This window comes from Podarcis filfolensis, assembly GCF_964270895.1.
Source record: "Podarcis filfolensis genome assembly, chromosome: 3".
In the NCBI taxonomy this organism is placed as follows: Eukaryota; Metazoa; Chordata; class Lepidosauria; order Squamata; family Lacertidae; genus Podarcis; species Podarcis filfolensis.
Window position 1 is genome coordinate 42478629 of NC_139606.1, and position 13723 is coordinate 42492351.

General features: G+C 39.8%; 1 protein-coding gene across 3 annotated transcripts in view; it reads right to left on the reverse strand.

Moving 5' to 3' along the window:
- Window positions 1–9162, reverse strand: part of CEP162 (centrosomal protein 162) — a 40637-nt gene extending 31475 nt beyond the window's left edge. The window contains exons 1-5 of one of the 3 annotated variants that reach the window (XM_083608224.1): window positions 8963–9162; window positions 7765–7853; window positions 6404–6494; window positions 3342–3477; window positions 247–396 (exon numbers count right to left, since the gene is read on the reverse strand). In XM_083608224.1, the coding sequence (XP_083464350.1) occupies window positions 247–396; window positions 3342–3477; window positions 6404–6463 (346 nt within the window). In that variant the 5' untranslated portion in view covers window positions 6464–6494; window positions 7765–7853; window positions 8963–9162. Of the gene's footprint in view, window positions 1–246; window positions 397–3341; window positions 3478–6403; window positions 6495–7764; window positions 7854–8376 lie in introns of all 3 variants that reach the window. The other 2 variants (XM_083608226.1, XM_083608225.1) reach the window with 2 other exon arrangements.
- Window positions 9163–13723: the final 4561 nt, after the last annotated feature.

A 13723-nucleotide genomic window follows, 5' to 3' on the forward strand; every position in this document is an offset into this window, starting at 1 on the left:
AGACTGAGGGACTGAAGTAATTTGTAATGAGAGCAGTTCAGAGAACACTAAAGGCCTAAACAGCACTATACAACATCACTTGCTTGCAGCATCTCCCAAGTTTTAGTGCCAGTGTAAAAATAAGTATCATATTATTTTAAGGGGGTCAGTTCATATTCAACATATAATTTAACTGTTATTTAATCTGCCAAATAAAGCTGAGTAGGGCTGGGGGAGAGGGAAGTTTGAGGTCTGAAGCAATTTTACCGTTAGTTTCCAGGCTATCTTTGCTTAAAGAAACCGAAACCCCACTAGGTTGCTGGAGCTGAATGCTTCCCGCATGATCTTCGTCTACTTCCATGATAGCATGAGAAAGCCTTCGCGACTTCAGAAAACTACTACTTGTGCTGCGTATTCCTTAAAACAAAAGGAGGAGGGGGAAGAAAAGTCTGACATAAAAATCCATGCTGGAACACAGTTTTATTTTTGGAATTTATATAGGTTGCCCCACAAGACTGATCTTTGGATGCCTTGCAAACATAAAATAGATACCATAAAAAACAAATCATAGCTTTAAAAACAACATGTCAGCAGGGATAGAGATAAAACCGGTTTCACTGTAAGGCCAAACAATGCACAACATGTAAACAATGGTTTACAATTGTGAAAAATCTCACATTTTTTCAGGCCTGAAAAAAATCAAAAAGGTGTTATCAGGCACCAAAATAATAAAAAACAAAGTGCCAGGCGAGTCTCATCAGGGAGGTGGTCACATAGCTGCAGCTCAACTACTGAAAAGTCCCCTCCCTAGTAAGCAGCGTCTCTGAAGAGGATCTCAAGATTTGGGGAGGTCCATGTGGGAGAAAGCAATCTTTATTTTGGAGGAGAAATAAAAGTGCACTGCACTACTAAGGTGTCAAAAATCCCTTCATTGGTCCGTATAGTTTACGGACTGTCTAAAAGCTTCTTGAGGGCTGCAACTGGAAGAGATAATCAGTACATCCCCAAGGCCCACATGGAAGCCAGTGCACAGGGCTCTCTCGATTCCAAGTATGGATCTTTGCTTTCACAACTCTATTTCACAAAGCGCGATATCCTGGCAACTTCATTTTCTAGATTATTTATAAAAATAATAGACATTCACTCACGTTAACTCCTGCACCACTGGCTCCTACATTATAGCTGATAACTAGGTTGGAAGTTCTATTAATAAATCATTGAAAGATTTTTTATAAAAAAAACCTAGGATATTTCATAAATTGCAAAATGAATAGATTCAAACATAGGCCAGGAAACAGAGCCCTGCTTACTTAATGAAGCCCATTCAGTGGTATATTGATTAATAAAAAATATTTATATTCTGCTGTACTATAAAAAGAAAAACATCAAAGCAGTTTACATCAATAATATATAAAACATGCAATAAAAGCCATATAAAAAAGTTAAAAACAGACAACAAATTAAAGCTGGAAAAAAGAACAGACTACATTCTGTGGCACTTTTTAACGAAAAGGCTATATGTGTGAATAGTTCTTTTAAATAATAATTTTAAAAATCATACTGAAAAACTAGTTTAGGCTTGTTACCCTTAGTATGGTCATGGTTGTTGTTAGCAGAGATTTCTTCTTTGTTAGAACACACACTTTTCTTTGCCTTAAGGGATTTTTCCAGTGTTTTGTACTTAGCCAGTGCCTTGCTGTGGGATGCACTTGAAAAGGGTTTAGGAGCAACTACTTTAACTACACACAAACAGTCACAAGTGTACAGGTAATTGGTTAGGGACCAAAAAAAGAAGGGTAAATTTTGTTACCAAGCTGAAAAAAATGACTCAATATCTAGCTATTTTCACACTGCAGCTAGAAGTGCACCACGATTAGACAACTCCTCTAAAACAACACCACACAGTTCTTTGGCTAAATTACGCTTCCTTGAAGTATACACCAAACTATTTATTTAATGCTTTACAAGAAATATTGCACATGTTCATGGAGTCAGAATGCTCAGTGTAAAAAACAAAACAAAACTGGTTTGCTCAAGCACTGTTTGCAATGAAACTTAACAGTAAAAATGAATAAAGGGTGTGATTATAATAACTGGTCTAATATTCAGATTGAATTTGTCCAATTCTAATTCCTGGCTGAGCACTGCACCATGCATCATCTCTACACATAGCTCACGATTACACAATTAATTCATACCATATTTACATACTTTTGTATGTAAGCACGAGGTTTTTTACCCAAGTCAAAGTTGCGTTCACCAAATACTGTTGGCGATAGCACACATAATTAAAGCCAATATTTGTTTGATCAGAACTGGTATCAAACAAAGGAAAACCATTATTTCTCAGAAATAATTGATTTTGACTTGCAATATAGCACAACTATTGCAAAGCTGATCTCTAAAAAGGGGTAACTAAATCTAGTACCAGACTGGTTATTTGAAAGTGGTGATTTGTTTTCACTATCTTCAATCATTTCATCTTTTGCCCCAATGAGTTTCTTCTCATTTTCTTGTTTGATAAATCTGTTTGTCTTAGCAACTTGGGAAATGAGAGAAAAACAACATATGTAGAAAGCCAAGGAAGACATCATGTCAATTTTCTTTTTTTTGAGGGGGGAGGTTACCAAAAAGCAAACAAGCAAGTTAAGTCCAAAAAAGGATTTAATAAATGGCAGGGGCAAGCACCTTTGAGACAGCATCAGTGTCTTAGCATGCCAAGTATAGAAGTCCATGACTGGAAACAGCGACCGCTGGCCAATGCAACCTTGGCTGAAGACTAAAGGAATCAAAGTACACTATCTCAATCAGCTGCCATACATTCCTGACTGCACTCTCCATGCAACACTTTTGTCCTCAGGTAACCTTGCAAATCCTTCACCAAATATGAGGCCCAAAAGAATGTGAATTCACTCCTTAGGCACTACTGCACTTGACTAGGGATAAGAGAGAAACTCATTCACAACTAAATATGAGCCTACCTAATTTGTGCTTCTGGAACCAGTATGTGACCTGGAAAGAAGCGCTCAATATGCAGAACAGTCATTTTCTTAAAACAAGATGTTTGTACAAGAACTTTGCATAAGTAAAATCAAACAGTATTCAGAGAAAATGTTTTTGCCTGCAGAGGCTGCATCGCTCACCTACTTTGACACACAGGTTCCACAACGGCTTGCTTGAGTAGTCTGTATTTTAAGAACAGCATCTTTAAAACTGAAAATTACTTTATCTAACACAGGAACCTCAATAATTCTATTTGTAAAAAAATAATCATAAAAACTATGAACACAAAAGGCCTTGATTGCCATCTTGTGGTCACAAGTAGTAAAAACATTACACAGAATCCAAATAGAATTCACTACCGTTATCGGAATCATCCTCGGATATCCACCACGGCACAGGATTCTTCTTCGGTTCTTTATTTGTGGCCTGCCCAACAGAGTCATGGATGCTGGATTTTTTCTTTGGCTCATTTCCAAGTGAATCATCTGAAAGGGACTGAATCAGAAGCAAGAATTACTTGAGCTGTTACGGTTTATTTTCTTGGGTCTCCATAAAATAGGACATGAGACCGGTTCAAAGTTAAGCTTTTTAAAGACCCACTGATCTCAAAGAGAGTTGAGCATATGGCAGCAATTCAATGGGTCTTAACTAATATTGATGATCAATTCCATAGTAATTTACCGGAGGACCAGAGTACTGATATTATATGGCAAAGTGTGATATTTGTGTGGTTTCTAGCCTCTCTTCTTCTGTTTTAGCAGACAAATTAATCTCTGACTACTCCCCAGTATTTCTCATCACTGTCATTCTGGGAAGGGAAAGAAAGACGCTTATGTACTTGTAGCAGAACCTGCAGACATATGCCAAGGACTTTCTGTACAACCATGTGCAGAACACAACAATTACCCAAAGGATTGCTTGTAGACTTCTAAGATCACTTAGCACTGCACACTACAGAATATCATAGGGTGGTGACCAAAAAATCGTCATTTTCCAAGGTTTTCCCTACACTTTGGAATGTCTTTTCTTCTGCTGTATATGACACAACATTAATTATTTGCTTCAGAAGTCTTGTAAAGATGTATCTGTTTGTGCAGGCTTTTCCTGATCCATAAGATTGAACACTGAACTACAGGACTTCCGTTTTATCTTTTATTTATTATGAGATTATTTCACTGCTTTTATGTTGATCTGTACTGCTTGTGAGCTGCTTAGAATATTTTTTAAGTATCAAGAAGTTTAGAAATGATTTTAATTAAATAGATTTTAAAGGTTTTTTTTAAAAAAGTCTAAACATAAGCCATTATTTGGTCTTACATCTGAATCAACCCACAGTAATGTACATAGTATAGACTTTTTCTAGACATTTCAAGTATTGAAACATAGCATACGAAGCAGCCCTTAAGTAAGTGGTAAAGACAAAATAACAGCATTTATTTCTACTTTTCCAAGCTATTGAACTATCCAGAGAAAACAGATTTATGTTTTTAATATAATTTTAATGCATAGCATATAAATAACAAAGTCAAAGTTAAGTTCTGTTTTTAAGGCAGAGCACAAGTTCAAATGCAACACTGAAGCCACAAAACAACTGCACTGGGAGCTACTGACAGGTGCTTGATGCAAGTTCTGTTATCACTTGCTATTTCTTTTGCGACTAACTGCATCCTCTGCTCAGCAAGTGGAACTAGGATGATGCCGACACTCCTCAGAGCATTGTAACTGAAGAAACTGAAATGTCCCCAGATGTTTCAACAGAGATCTGGAAACCTTCTATGTCTAGCCATCTTGTCAACTTCAAAAACAGTAGAGTAACAGCTGGGAAAGAAAACACTTACAGAAAAAAATGGCATTACAGGTCCCTGATATATAAATTGCATGAACATGACCCATAATGAGAAAGACTGAAAAAAGAAAGGAATTATCCAGGCCTTTTTAGCTGTACTGTCCAAGCCCCGGTTTGACAGACAAAAAAAAAAAAAACACCTCTGTATGTCCGTGCGAAATCATGGACTATATAAAGCAGTTAGATAGAGTTAGCGGTGAGATTTGGATCTAAATAACAATGGTTCTTATTGGAAAGCCAAATGTAGCATGATAGTAGCATTGAAAAAGTAGCATACAGTGTAATTAAATCAGGTTGCCTCATTAATGGCACGCACCATGAAGCATTTTACAAAAGATGAGAGTTGTATCCAACTAAGTAATAGGGTAGACACACTGAAATTAATGGACGTGACTAACTTAACTTTGTTTATTTCAGTGGGTCTATCGTGAGTTGGATACAACTCTGAGTGTCCACACAATGTGTGGGTTACAAGTGTGTAGTTACACTTACACACACACACACACACACACACACACACACAACGTGCTTGTAGACATGCCATATAGGACTATGCTTAATAGCAGCATGGGGGGCAGTACTAAAATACAGATAAACACATTCCTCAAGATTCCAGAGAATGTACAAAATGCAGCTGAGATATGCACAGTGTCCAAGGCCTGTTGTAGTCAACCAAGTCCTACTTAGAGCAGACCCACTAAAAATTAATGAACTTAAGTCAGTCATGTCCATTAACTTCAATAGGTCTACTCTGAGTAGGACTAGCATTGACTACTGCCCTACGTATAGAAGGAGGAGTTCAACATCATGCTGTTACAAACATTCCAACTGTGGAAGCATTTCTGCTTGTCTGATGAAACAATCTCTCCTCTCCTCCTGCTGTGCACTGTTCTGGAGTTCTCTGTAGAGCTGATCTGGGTGCTGGGCAGGGAAGGGTGGGGGGAAGTTCCATTACACTAGCGGAAGTCCTTTATAAGGCTTTCACTAGCAGGACCAGTTAGTTGAATCAATTCCATTGTTGAATCCAGAGTGCAAAACACTGGACAGATTATGTGCACATTCTCAATGAGGCCTGGTGAATGTGCAGAATGGCTGGCTGCTATGTGCATTAACTGCTGAACTTACATCACCCTAACATATATATGGCAATGGTTATGATGTGCACACTGTAGTTGCTTCTCCTCTCATTAGAAAGGAAGCAACAGGATCCCTGCTACGGTATCCAATAAAGAATGATAACCAAGAGTCTCACTGATGGATCACCCACTGTCACAGATCTAACAGTGACTAGCTACAGAACCTTTCATTTACAGGAAATACTTAACAGTCAAACGCACTAATAAAGAACATGATCTGTTTGTTTACACCAAGCTCTGTAAAAATTAGGAACAAGCTAAAGAGAGATGTATATTTTGCCATTTCTCACAAAAGAAAATGAAAGCTCTGTCTTCCAAAAGTTAATTCCATAAATCGGAATTCATCTCTTGTAAGCCAATCATAGATGTTAATAAGTTTAGCCAAACTGCAGGTATGTCTCTGAAAGAATACAGTAAAGAAAAAAAAGTATAACAATACCTCTTTCAAAAACTGTTCAAACTGTTCATCTAGGTCTTCTTTTGAAAACCGGTGAGCCATAATCAGCAACTGCGTTTAAACTCGCAAATCCCTGAAATTACCAAGTAGATAATAAAAGAAACGGCATGAACAACAAAAACAGAATAAAGCACAAATTAAATTATTGCCGCCAAGTATTTGAATTTTTAATGTACAACCTTCCAATCTGCTCTTAGCATACTTGTTTGACAACCTTTAACAAACCATTCATGCTGGAGTAGACAGGCCCTTGGTCTGACCCAACAGAACTCTAATGCTCTTTAAAGTCATGCTCCGAAAGTCACGTACTTCTGCACTCTTATGTAAATACCAGAGTCTTAAAATGAAAGCTCTTCTTACATAAGGTTCTATCCGTAGAAGATAGTAAGCTTGCTGGAATTTTGTCATTTCTCACAAGAGAGACTGAAAGCCATGTCTTCCATGAGTTAATTCCAGATCCTCCAAGTGTCCCTATTTTCCAGGGACATCCCTGACTTAGAGAAGCCGTCCCAGATTTTGATTTGATCCTGGAATGTCCCGCTTTTTCTTAGGATGTCTCTATTTTCACTGGAGAAATGGTGGAGGGTATGGAATTATCTGACACCCCCCCTCCCTGAGCCATCAGAAGGCAATCCTGTATAGGGAAGTTTTTTTAAAAAATGCTTAATGTTTTATTACGTTTTTATATATGTTGGAAGCTGCCCAGAGTGGCTGGGGCAACCCAGTAAGATGTGTGTGGTATAAATAGTAAAATTATTGTTATCTCTCTGCGGTAGCTTATCTTAAAGTTTTAAGTGTCTATACTATACACTTACTGCATTTATAAATTTTAAATTTATTGTTGTACATTGTTTAAAATGTTTGTTTTCCTTCTGGGATTGTACTCCCAAGTGTGTTTTATAAGCTGGTCTCCAACCGTAATAAATTATCTATCTAGTAAAATTATCATTATGGAATGGGACGTCCCTATTTTCATAGGAGAAATGTTGGAGGGTATGTAATTCTATTAAAATGAATTCTTATCTTGAAAGTCAAAACCCATCTTTTGTTACATTACTCTATAAAACACATTGAATGCTTATGGCTCCATATAAATAAACAACAAGCAAACAAAACAATTATTTCCTATAAGCCACCCACTCCATTCAACTAACACAAGAGAAATGATCCTGAGATTGAAATAGTTAGATGTACCATGTTTTGCTATGTTGTGCAACTTGGATATCTCCTTAGCTATGTTCTAGTCAAAGATCTCAAATATTTTTGTTCAGATAACTAAACAATAGAAACACTTCCCAAAATGTAAATAAAGCAATTGTCACTATGAATACAAGCAAACTCACCTCTCAAAGAAAATCCCTTCCTGAGCCAATAAGGGTGAACAACAGGCCTTTAAACCTTCTTCAAGTAATTCATGTTCCAGGAATATATACTATATATATAAAAAGTAAATGAGAAGTGTCTTGATTGGTCTCTAATAGGACATTTTAAAGCTCTCTAGATGTGTCGAGTGCCGACACAAAATATCAAAAACAAATCCCAATTTGGGAAGTTTATCACAAAGCATATTTTCCACATCTTGCTTGTTGTTCTTCTGAAACCTACATGGCACTACAATATAAAACATCAGGGATGACTGCAGAGAATTCAATTAAATAAGGTATTGTTATGTAAGCACATGGAAAAAGTCTCAGAAAACACGGTAAGAAGATTACAAATGCCACCTCTCATGACACATAATCTAATCTGCTTTTTTTAAATAAAAAAAAGGCACAAGAAATAATATTGTATTGCTTTACAACTAAGTACAGAAAGAAAAAAGAAAGAAAATATTTCGGCCTTTTGTAAAAACTAAAAATCCTATTCCTTCATCTGTAGTGCCTCAATTTATCTGCATTTATCATCAAAGAAATTTAACAAAGTGTCTAAGGAAAGCTTACATTATAATCTTATACCTGTTTTAACTCAGCCCTTTGAGTGCAATGGTGCTTACTCCCAGGAAAGCATGCATAGGACTGCCACCTTATGGATTTCCCGAGCTGCCAGCCTGAGCCCACCTGTCCTACTAAACGTAATTAGCCGTACTGAAAATCAGAGAGATCAGTTTCAACTGCGTGGCCCAAGTCTGTATATGCAGACTTGCATATAGATACAGGTGGATATGAGCAGCTTCAGGTATGAGCCATATGGATTTGCGTTGCTTGATGAGGAAGAGGGCAATTTTAAGTGCCCAGCATTCTGTTTCCAACGCTGGCAAGCGAGGGAGGGCGCTTAGAAGTAGGAAATGCGGCGGGGGGAGGGGGGGCTTTACACCTGATTCACAGGGAGACAAAGGCTCCTCGCATCTGCCACACCTGTTGACAGCTCTAGCCTTTTTGCATCTGCTTATTCCCTCTTCAAGTTCTCAGGGACCAGCCCCCCCCCCCCCGCTCCGGCAGGGCTGAGAGGCCTCGTCATAGGTGGCCCGTTTCTTTCTCTCCCCCCCCCCCACCACCCCGAGAAGGCGACGGCTCGCTTCTATATCCCCTCGCAGGACTTCACCTGCCGAGGCGGAACTCTTCATGGGACGACGAGGGTCCGCGGAGCGACTCGGCCCCATCCGCACCAGGCGTCAGCCGCCGTTTCCTAGGAAACGAGCGGAACTCGCCGGGCCACCGTAGGGTTACGGGCTACGTGATGGTCACGTGAGGCAGCGCCGATTGGGGAGGGAAATCTACAAGGGGGGGAAGGGAAAGAGACCGGCCTCTCGCCGTCACGTGGTACAAACGGTTCCTGGCCTCTCGCAGCCCGCGCGCGAATTAAAAACAACAGCTCCGAACCCGTTTTATCTCAGCGCGTGATCCCACTTGCTGGAAAGGATAAAGGAGGGCAGAGCAAACCGCTGCATTTTAAATGTTTAAAACCTAAATAAATAAATACCGTTTTGCACACCCATGTAGTAAGGCTTGATTTCTGCTGCCGCCTTCTCGAGGCAGGGCGCGCTGGTGCTCAGACGCAGCCATCATGGTAACAAATCGGAATTTCTGCATTGATTTCTATGGGTAGCTCTTCTGCTCTGGGGAGAGGGGAAAAGGAAGTCGTCGCCTGAAGCCAGGAACCGGCCCTGTGTCTTAAATCGAGCAATAATCCAGGAAAGAAACACAGCGCTTCGGAGGGACGGGGGCTGGGGGCTGAATGGAAGCATCGCCAATGCAGCGCTTAGGGAAGCCAGGAGCCGCCTAACGGAGGGAAGGAGAAAAATGCACGGGGAGAACTGGGTGTGGGGCGGCGGCTGGAGATGGACGTAGGTGAGCAAAAGGAAACTTTGAGAGTTTGGTTCGCGTTCAACTTCTTAAGACAGCTTGCTACTGGCCGTGTCGATAACATCAGCACCGTAAAAGCATTCTGCAGGCATCATTGACTCTCCTTGTGTCACATTTTCTGTTTTTGCTTTTGCTATCATAGAAGCGTTTAGCATTGAAGATGATCGTGCCTAGCAAACATAGCCAGTGGCCAAGGATGTTGGGAGATGCAGCTCAGCAACATCTGGAGGGCGAAAGGCTCCCCCCACGACACATACCAGGAATGCATCCCCCTCAGGCTTCCAGAGGGGGTTCAGTGAAAATCACACCGCTGCAAAGGAAGTACTGGAAGGCTAAATAAAAATAGTTGTGGTGATTGTAACAGACAATATGGTGGCAGCCTGTTTCTGAAATGCCAGATCCAGGATTAAATTTGGGAGCAATTTTCCTTTGAACTAAGTGGGGCTTCCTTTTAAGGAAGTGTGCATAGGCTTTGGTGTAAATCTTATGATAAAATCTTATGATTAAAAAGACCTTCCAGTTTAACATCAGAGTACAGAGTTAATGCTATCTAGTGTTGGCTCAATCTTCACAAAGCTGGGAAACTAAGGACAATGCCATAACAAATCCATCTTGTAATCAACATGCATGTTGTGCAACTCTCAAACTGGTTGCTTATAACTTGCTATTCATGCACCCACACTTTTCATTAGATTTCCATGTGGGGCAGGGTGTGGGGTGTTCAGTGGGGGGAAGATACGGGGGGGGGGTCTTCAGTGTGAGGTGTGTGCATGGAAAGTTTCTGTGTGGAGCATTTCAGTGTGAGATGGCGTATGTGTACAGCATTTCAGTGTTGAAGTCCATGAGAGAGGTTGTGTGTACATCAATAGATAACAAACTGAATGTGTGTAGATTAGAGCGGGGCCTGTCATCATGATCCTGCCCCCTGTTTGCATGTTCACTCACCTCTACACTGCTCTGCATGAAGATAGATTTGCTTTCTAGCAATCACACTCTGAAACTGGAGGCAAACTGTTAATGGAAAGAAAGTAAAAGTCAGAGGAAGATACAGAGATGTTTTCCTCAAGCAGCAAAGCAGCAAGTGGGGATAGCCAGAAACCACACTATCCTATGTACTCATACAGGGAAGTAAGTCCTCTTATGTTCAATAGGACTTGTTTGCCAGTAGTGTTCAGGATCACAGCCCAGGCCTCTTGTGTACAGCTGCACACACTTTACAACAAGTGGGGAACCTGTGGCCCTCCAGATATTATTGAACTCCAACTCCCATCCTCCCTAATCAATGGCTGCACTGACCGGAGCTGATGGGAGTTGGAGTCCAACAACAGCAGCATGGCCTCTTCTCTGCTTTACAATCTAAGACACTCTATGGTGAAGCCAAGATGCTAGAGTGGTTTACCAAAACTGAAGTAATCTTAAATAAGTGTGTTACATTGGCAACATCATGAAAAAAGTAGAGTTGGCAACATTTCAGAACTGTAAAACAATGTGTTGTTTTGGAATGGATTTTCAGTGTCACTGCTCAACATGGCCGCATCTGTCTCTGCTTTGTTCAGTAGAGACTGGGCTGGTGGTCCTCTGACAAATTTGTGGCTAGGTTACTTGAAGTCTAAGGCTACAATTGCCTAAGGCAGCAGGAGTGAAAATTCAAGACTTGGGCTTTGTTGTTCAGTTCACAGCAGGCTGCACTTCCAAGTATAGAAAACAGAGGTCTTTCTATTTGCTCATCCCAATAAAGAATTATTCCAAACCTTGCTATACATGCCATAGATTCAGGTATCTGTAGCTAATGTTGCAAAAAAACCAGATAAATATGTGGAGAGGCTTTATTGAGAACTAATTTGACTCACCCTTTTCTTCTTATATGTGATAATTGCATGCGGCATTGAAGTCTCAGTTGTCTCCCAGTTTCCACCTCTCCTCTGTATTCTAATTTTATTTTTCTACTTTTTGCATTCATTATTCTTACTGCATTTTCTATGTGCTTATGTCAATTAACGACCATTCTGTATGAGAAATGACCATAATAATAATAATATTTTTTTTTTAGAAAAAGAGAGGGAAAGTACCCCAAAGTGAGATCACTCTTGGGTATTTTCTTCAGAATTTGTTAAACAATATGTTTTATGATAGAACACTGCAGCAGTAATGTAGTGTGTGTCCTTGTGTGTGTAAACACGCACGTTGTATGTTTTATTTCCAAAACAGAAATATGCCCAAGTGGTGATGAAGCTTTAAAAAAGAGAAATTGGGGGAAGCTGCTGAGCTTGCCTGAGGCATCTGATTAGATAGTATTTCAGGACTGAACTTGAAAATATGTGAAATCAGATATTATGATAATAAATCTTAGGCCATTTTCAAAGCCATGTGTTGTTTTTTATTTAAAAAATAAAAGGTTAGAAGTTTCATACGAGATGAAAAGCAAACAAACAGCAGTGAATGGAGAATTTTCCTTAAACTGTGCTCTCTGTTTGTGGCCACTGCTGCTACTTCCTTACATGACTATGCAATAAAAATAACACACAGCATCTGCAACCAAAAATAACAAAAGGGCTTACCGCACATGTACAAGCCACATAGCACTCAGAATTACCATTAGCTTCCTGGGAGGCGTTCATTTTTAGAAAAATGAAAAATAACCTGTAAATTCAATAGATGTTATTCACACATCATAACACTGGCTCTCATGGCACTCCCCGGGATATGTTTGTGTGAATTGATTCTCCCCTCCTCAATATATGAAGCAAGCAATAAAAGTAGTAGACTGCTTCACCCAGAATAAGTCCTATCAGGGCCAGTGTCTGCCTGGTGTAATGGCTGCTTCTGGTTATATTTCCAAGCTTGTGTTTTGAAACTACAGTATAAGGAAAGCAGCCAGAGAATAGCCATAAGCACTCGCATACAATAGTATGTGACTGAGATGTCTGGAGTGGAGTAAGGTTCTTGAGTTCGGAAAAAAGATTTCAACACCATTTGCTCATCATTCCAAAATTACAAATGATGTGTGGCTTTGACCATTTATGATTTCTGGAAAACTGTGACTGCATTAAAAAAAATACGGGACCAAAAATAAATCGATCTGATATTCAGATTGTAAGGCTATGAGCGAGACCATCTGTTTATATTTATTTTTGAGCAAAGCTTAGTTGTAGCTGCTAAACAATATTTATTATTATTATTAATGATTGCTTCCAAATATGCTTCAAAAAGGGTTTCAGTCTATGCGCAGTAAATTATACAATAGTCTCTTGTGCTGGAATCCAGACACCCTCATGTGCAAGTGGAAAATGCTTCCATAGGCATGTGATAGGAACGGGTGAGATCAGAGGTGGAGTTAGGGGAGCATGACCAGTTCGCCTTCCCTGGGCACCAAGCTGAGAGGGCATTGCAGGGGCCGCCACAACAATGACAAACAGCAGAAGGCAAGGGGGTGCCACTGAAATGTTAAAGCCCAAAGAATGTAACTGGTGAGATTTCCTTCTGACAGTAGCTGCCCCATACCTCATGGGGCACCCCTACCTTGTGAAACTTAAGGAATGCAAAGGGAGCTGAAGCCCTATGGCATGTGCAGAACACTTCAGATCCCAGCCCATAAAACCCAATCCATCTGTTTCAGGACAGTTTCCAGCTGATTGCACTGCTCTACAGAAGCATGGTATAGCTTCATTCTCTCTCTCTCTCTCTCTCTCTCTCTCTCTCTCTCTCTCTTCTCTCTCTTTCTCTCTCTCTCTCTCTCACACACACACACTGCAGAACATCAAAGGCTTGGGTTTTTGTTTTGTTTTTTACATCTCCAAGTAGGCACAGACAGATATGTCAATTTCTGATCTCAGTTTCTAATTTTTATAATCTTGAGTTCTCCATATTTCTGCAGCAATTTGTGAATTGTATGCAGCTGTGACTGAAGTATATATTTTTCCAACCACCATCCCTAATATAATGCATTTCTTAAATGTTATTTTCACTAATATATTAATTTTACGCACATCTCTCCCTAATA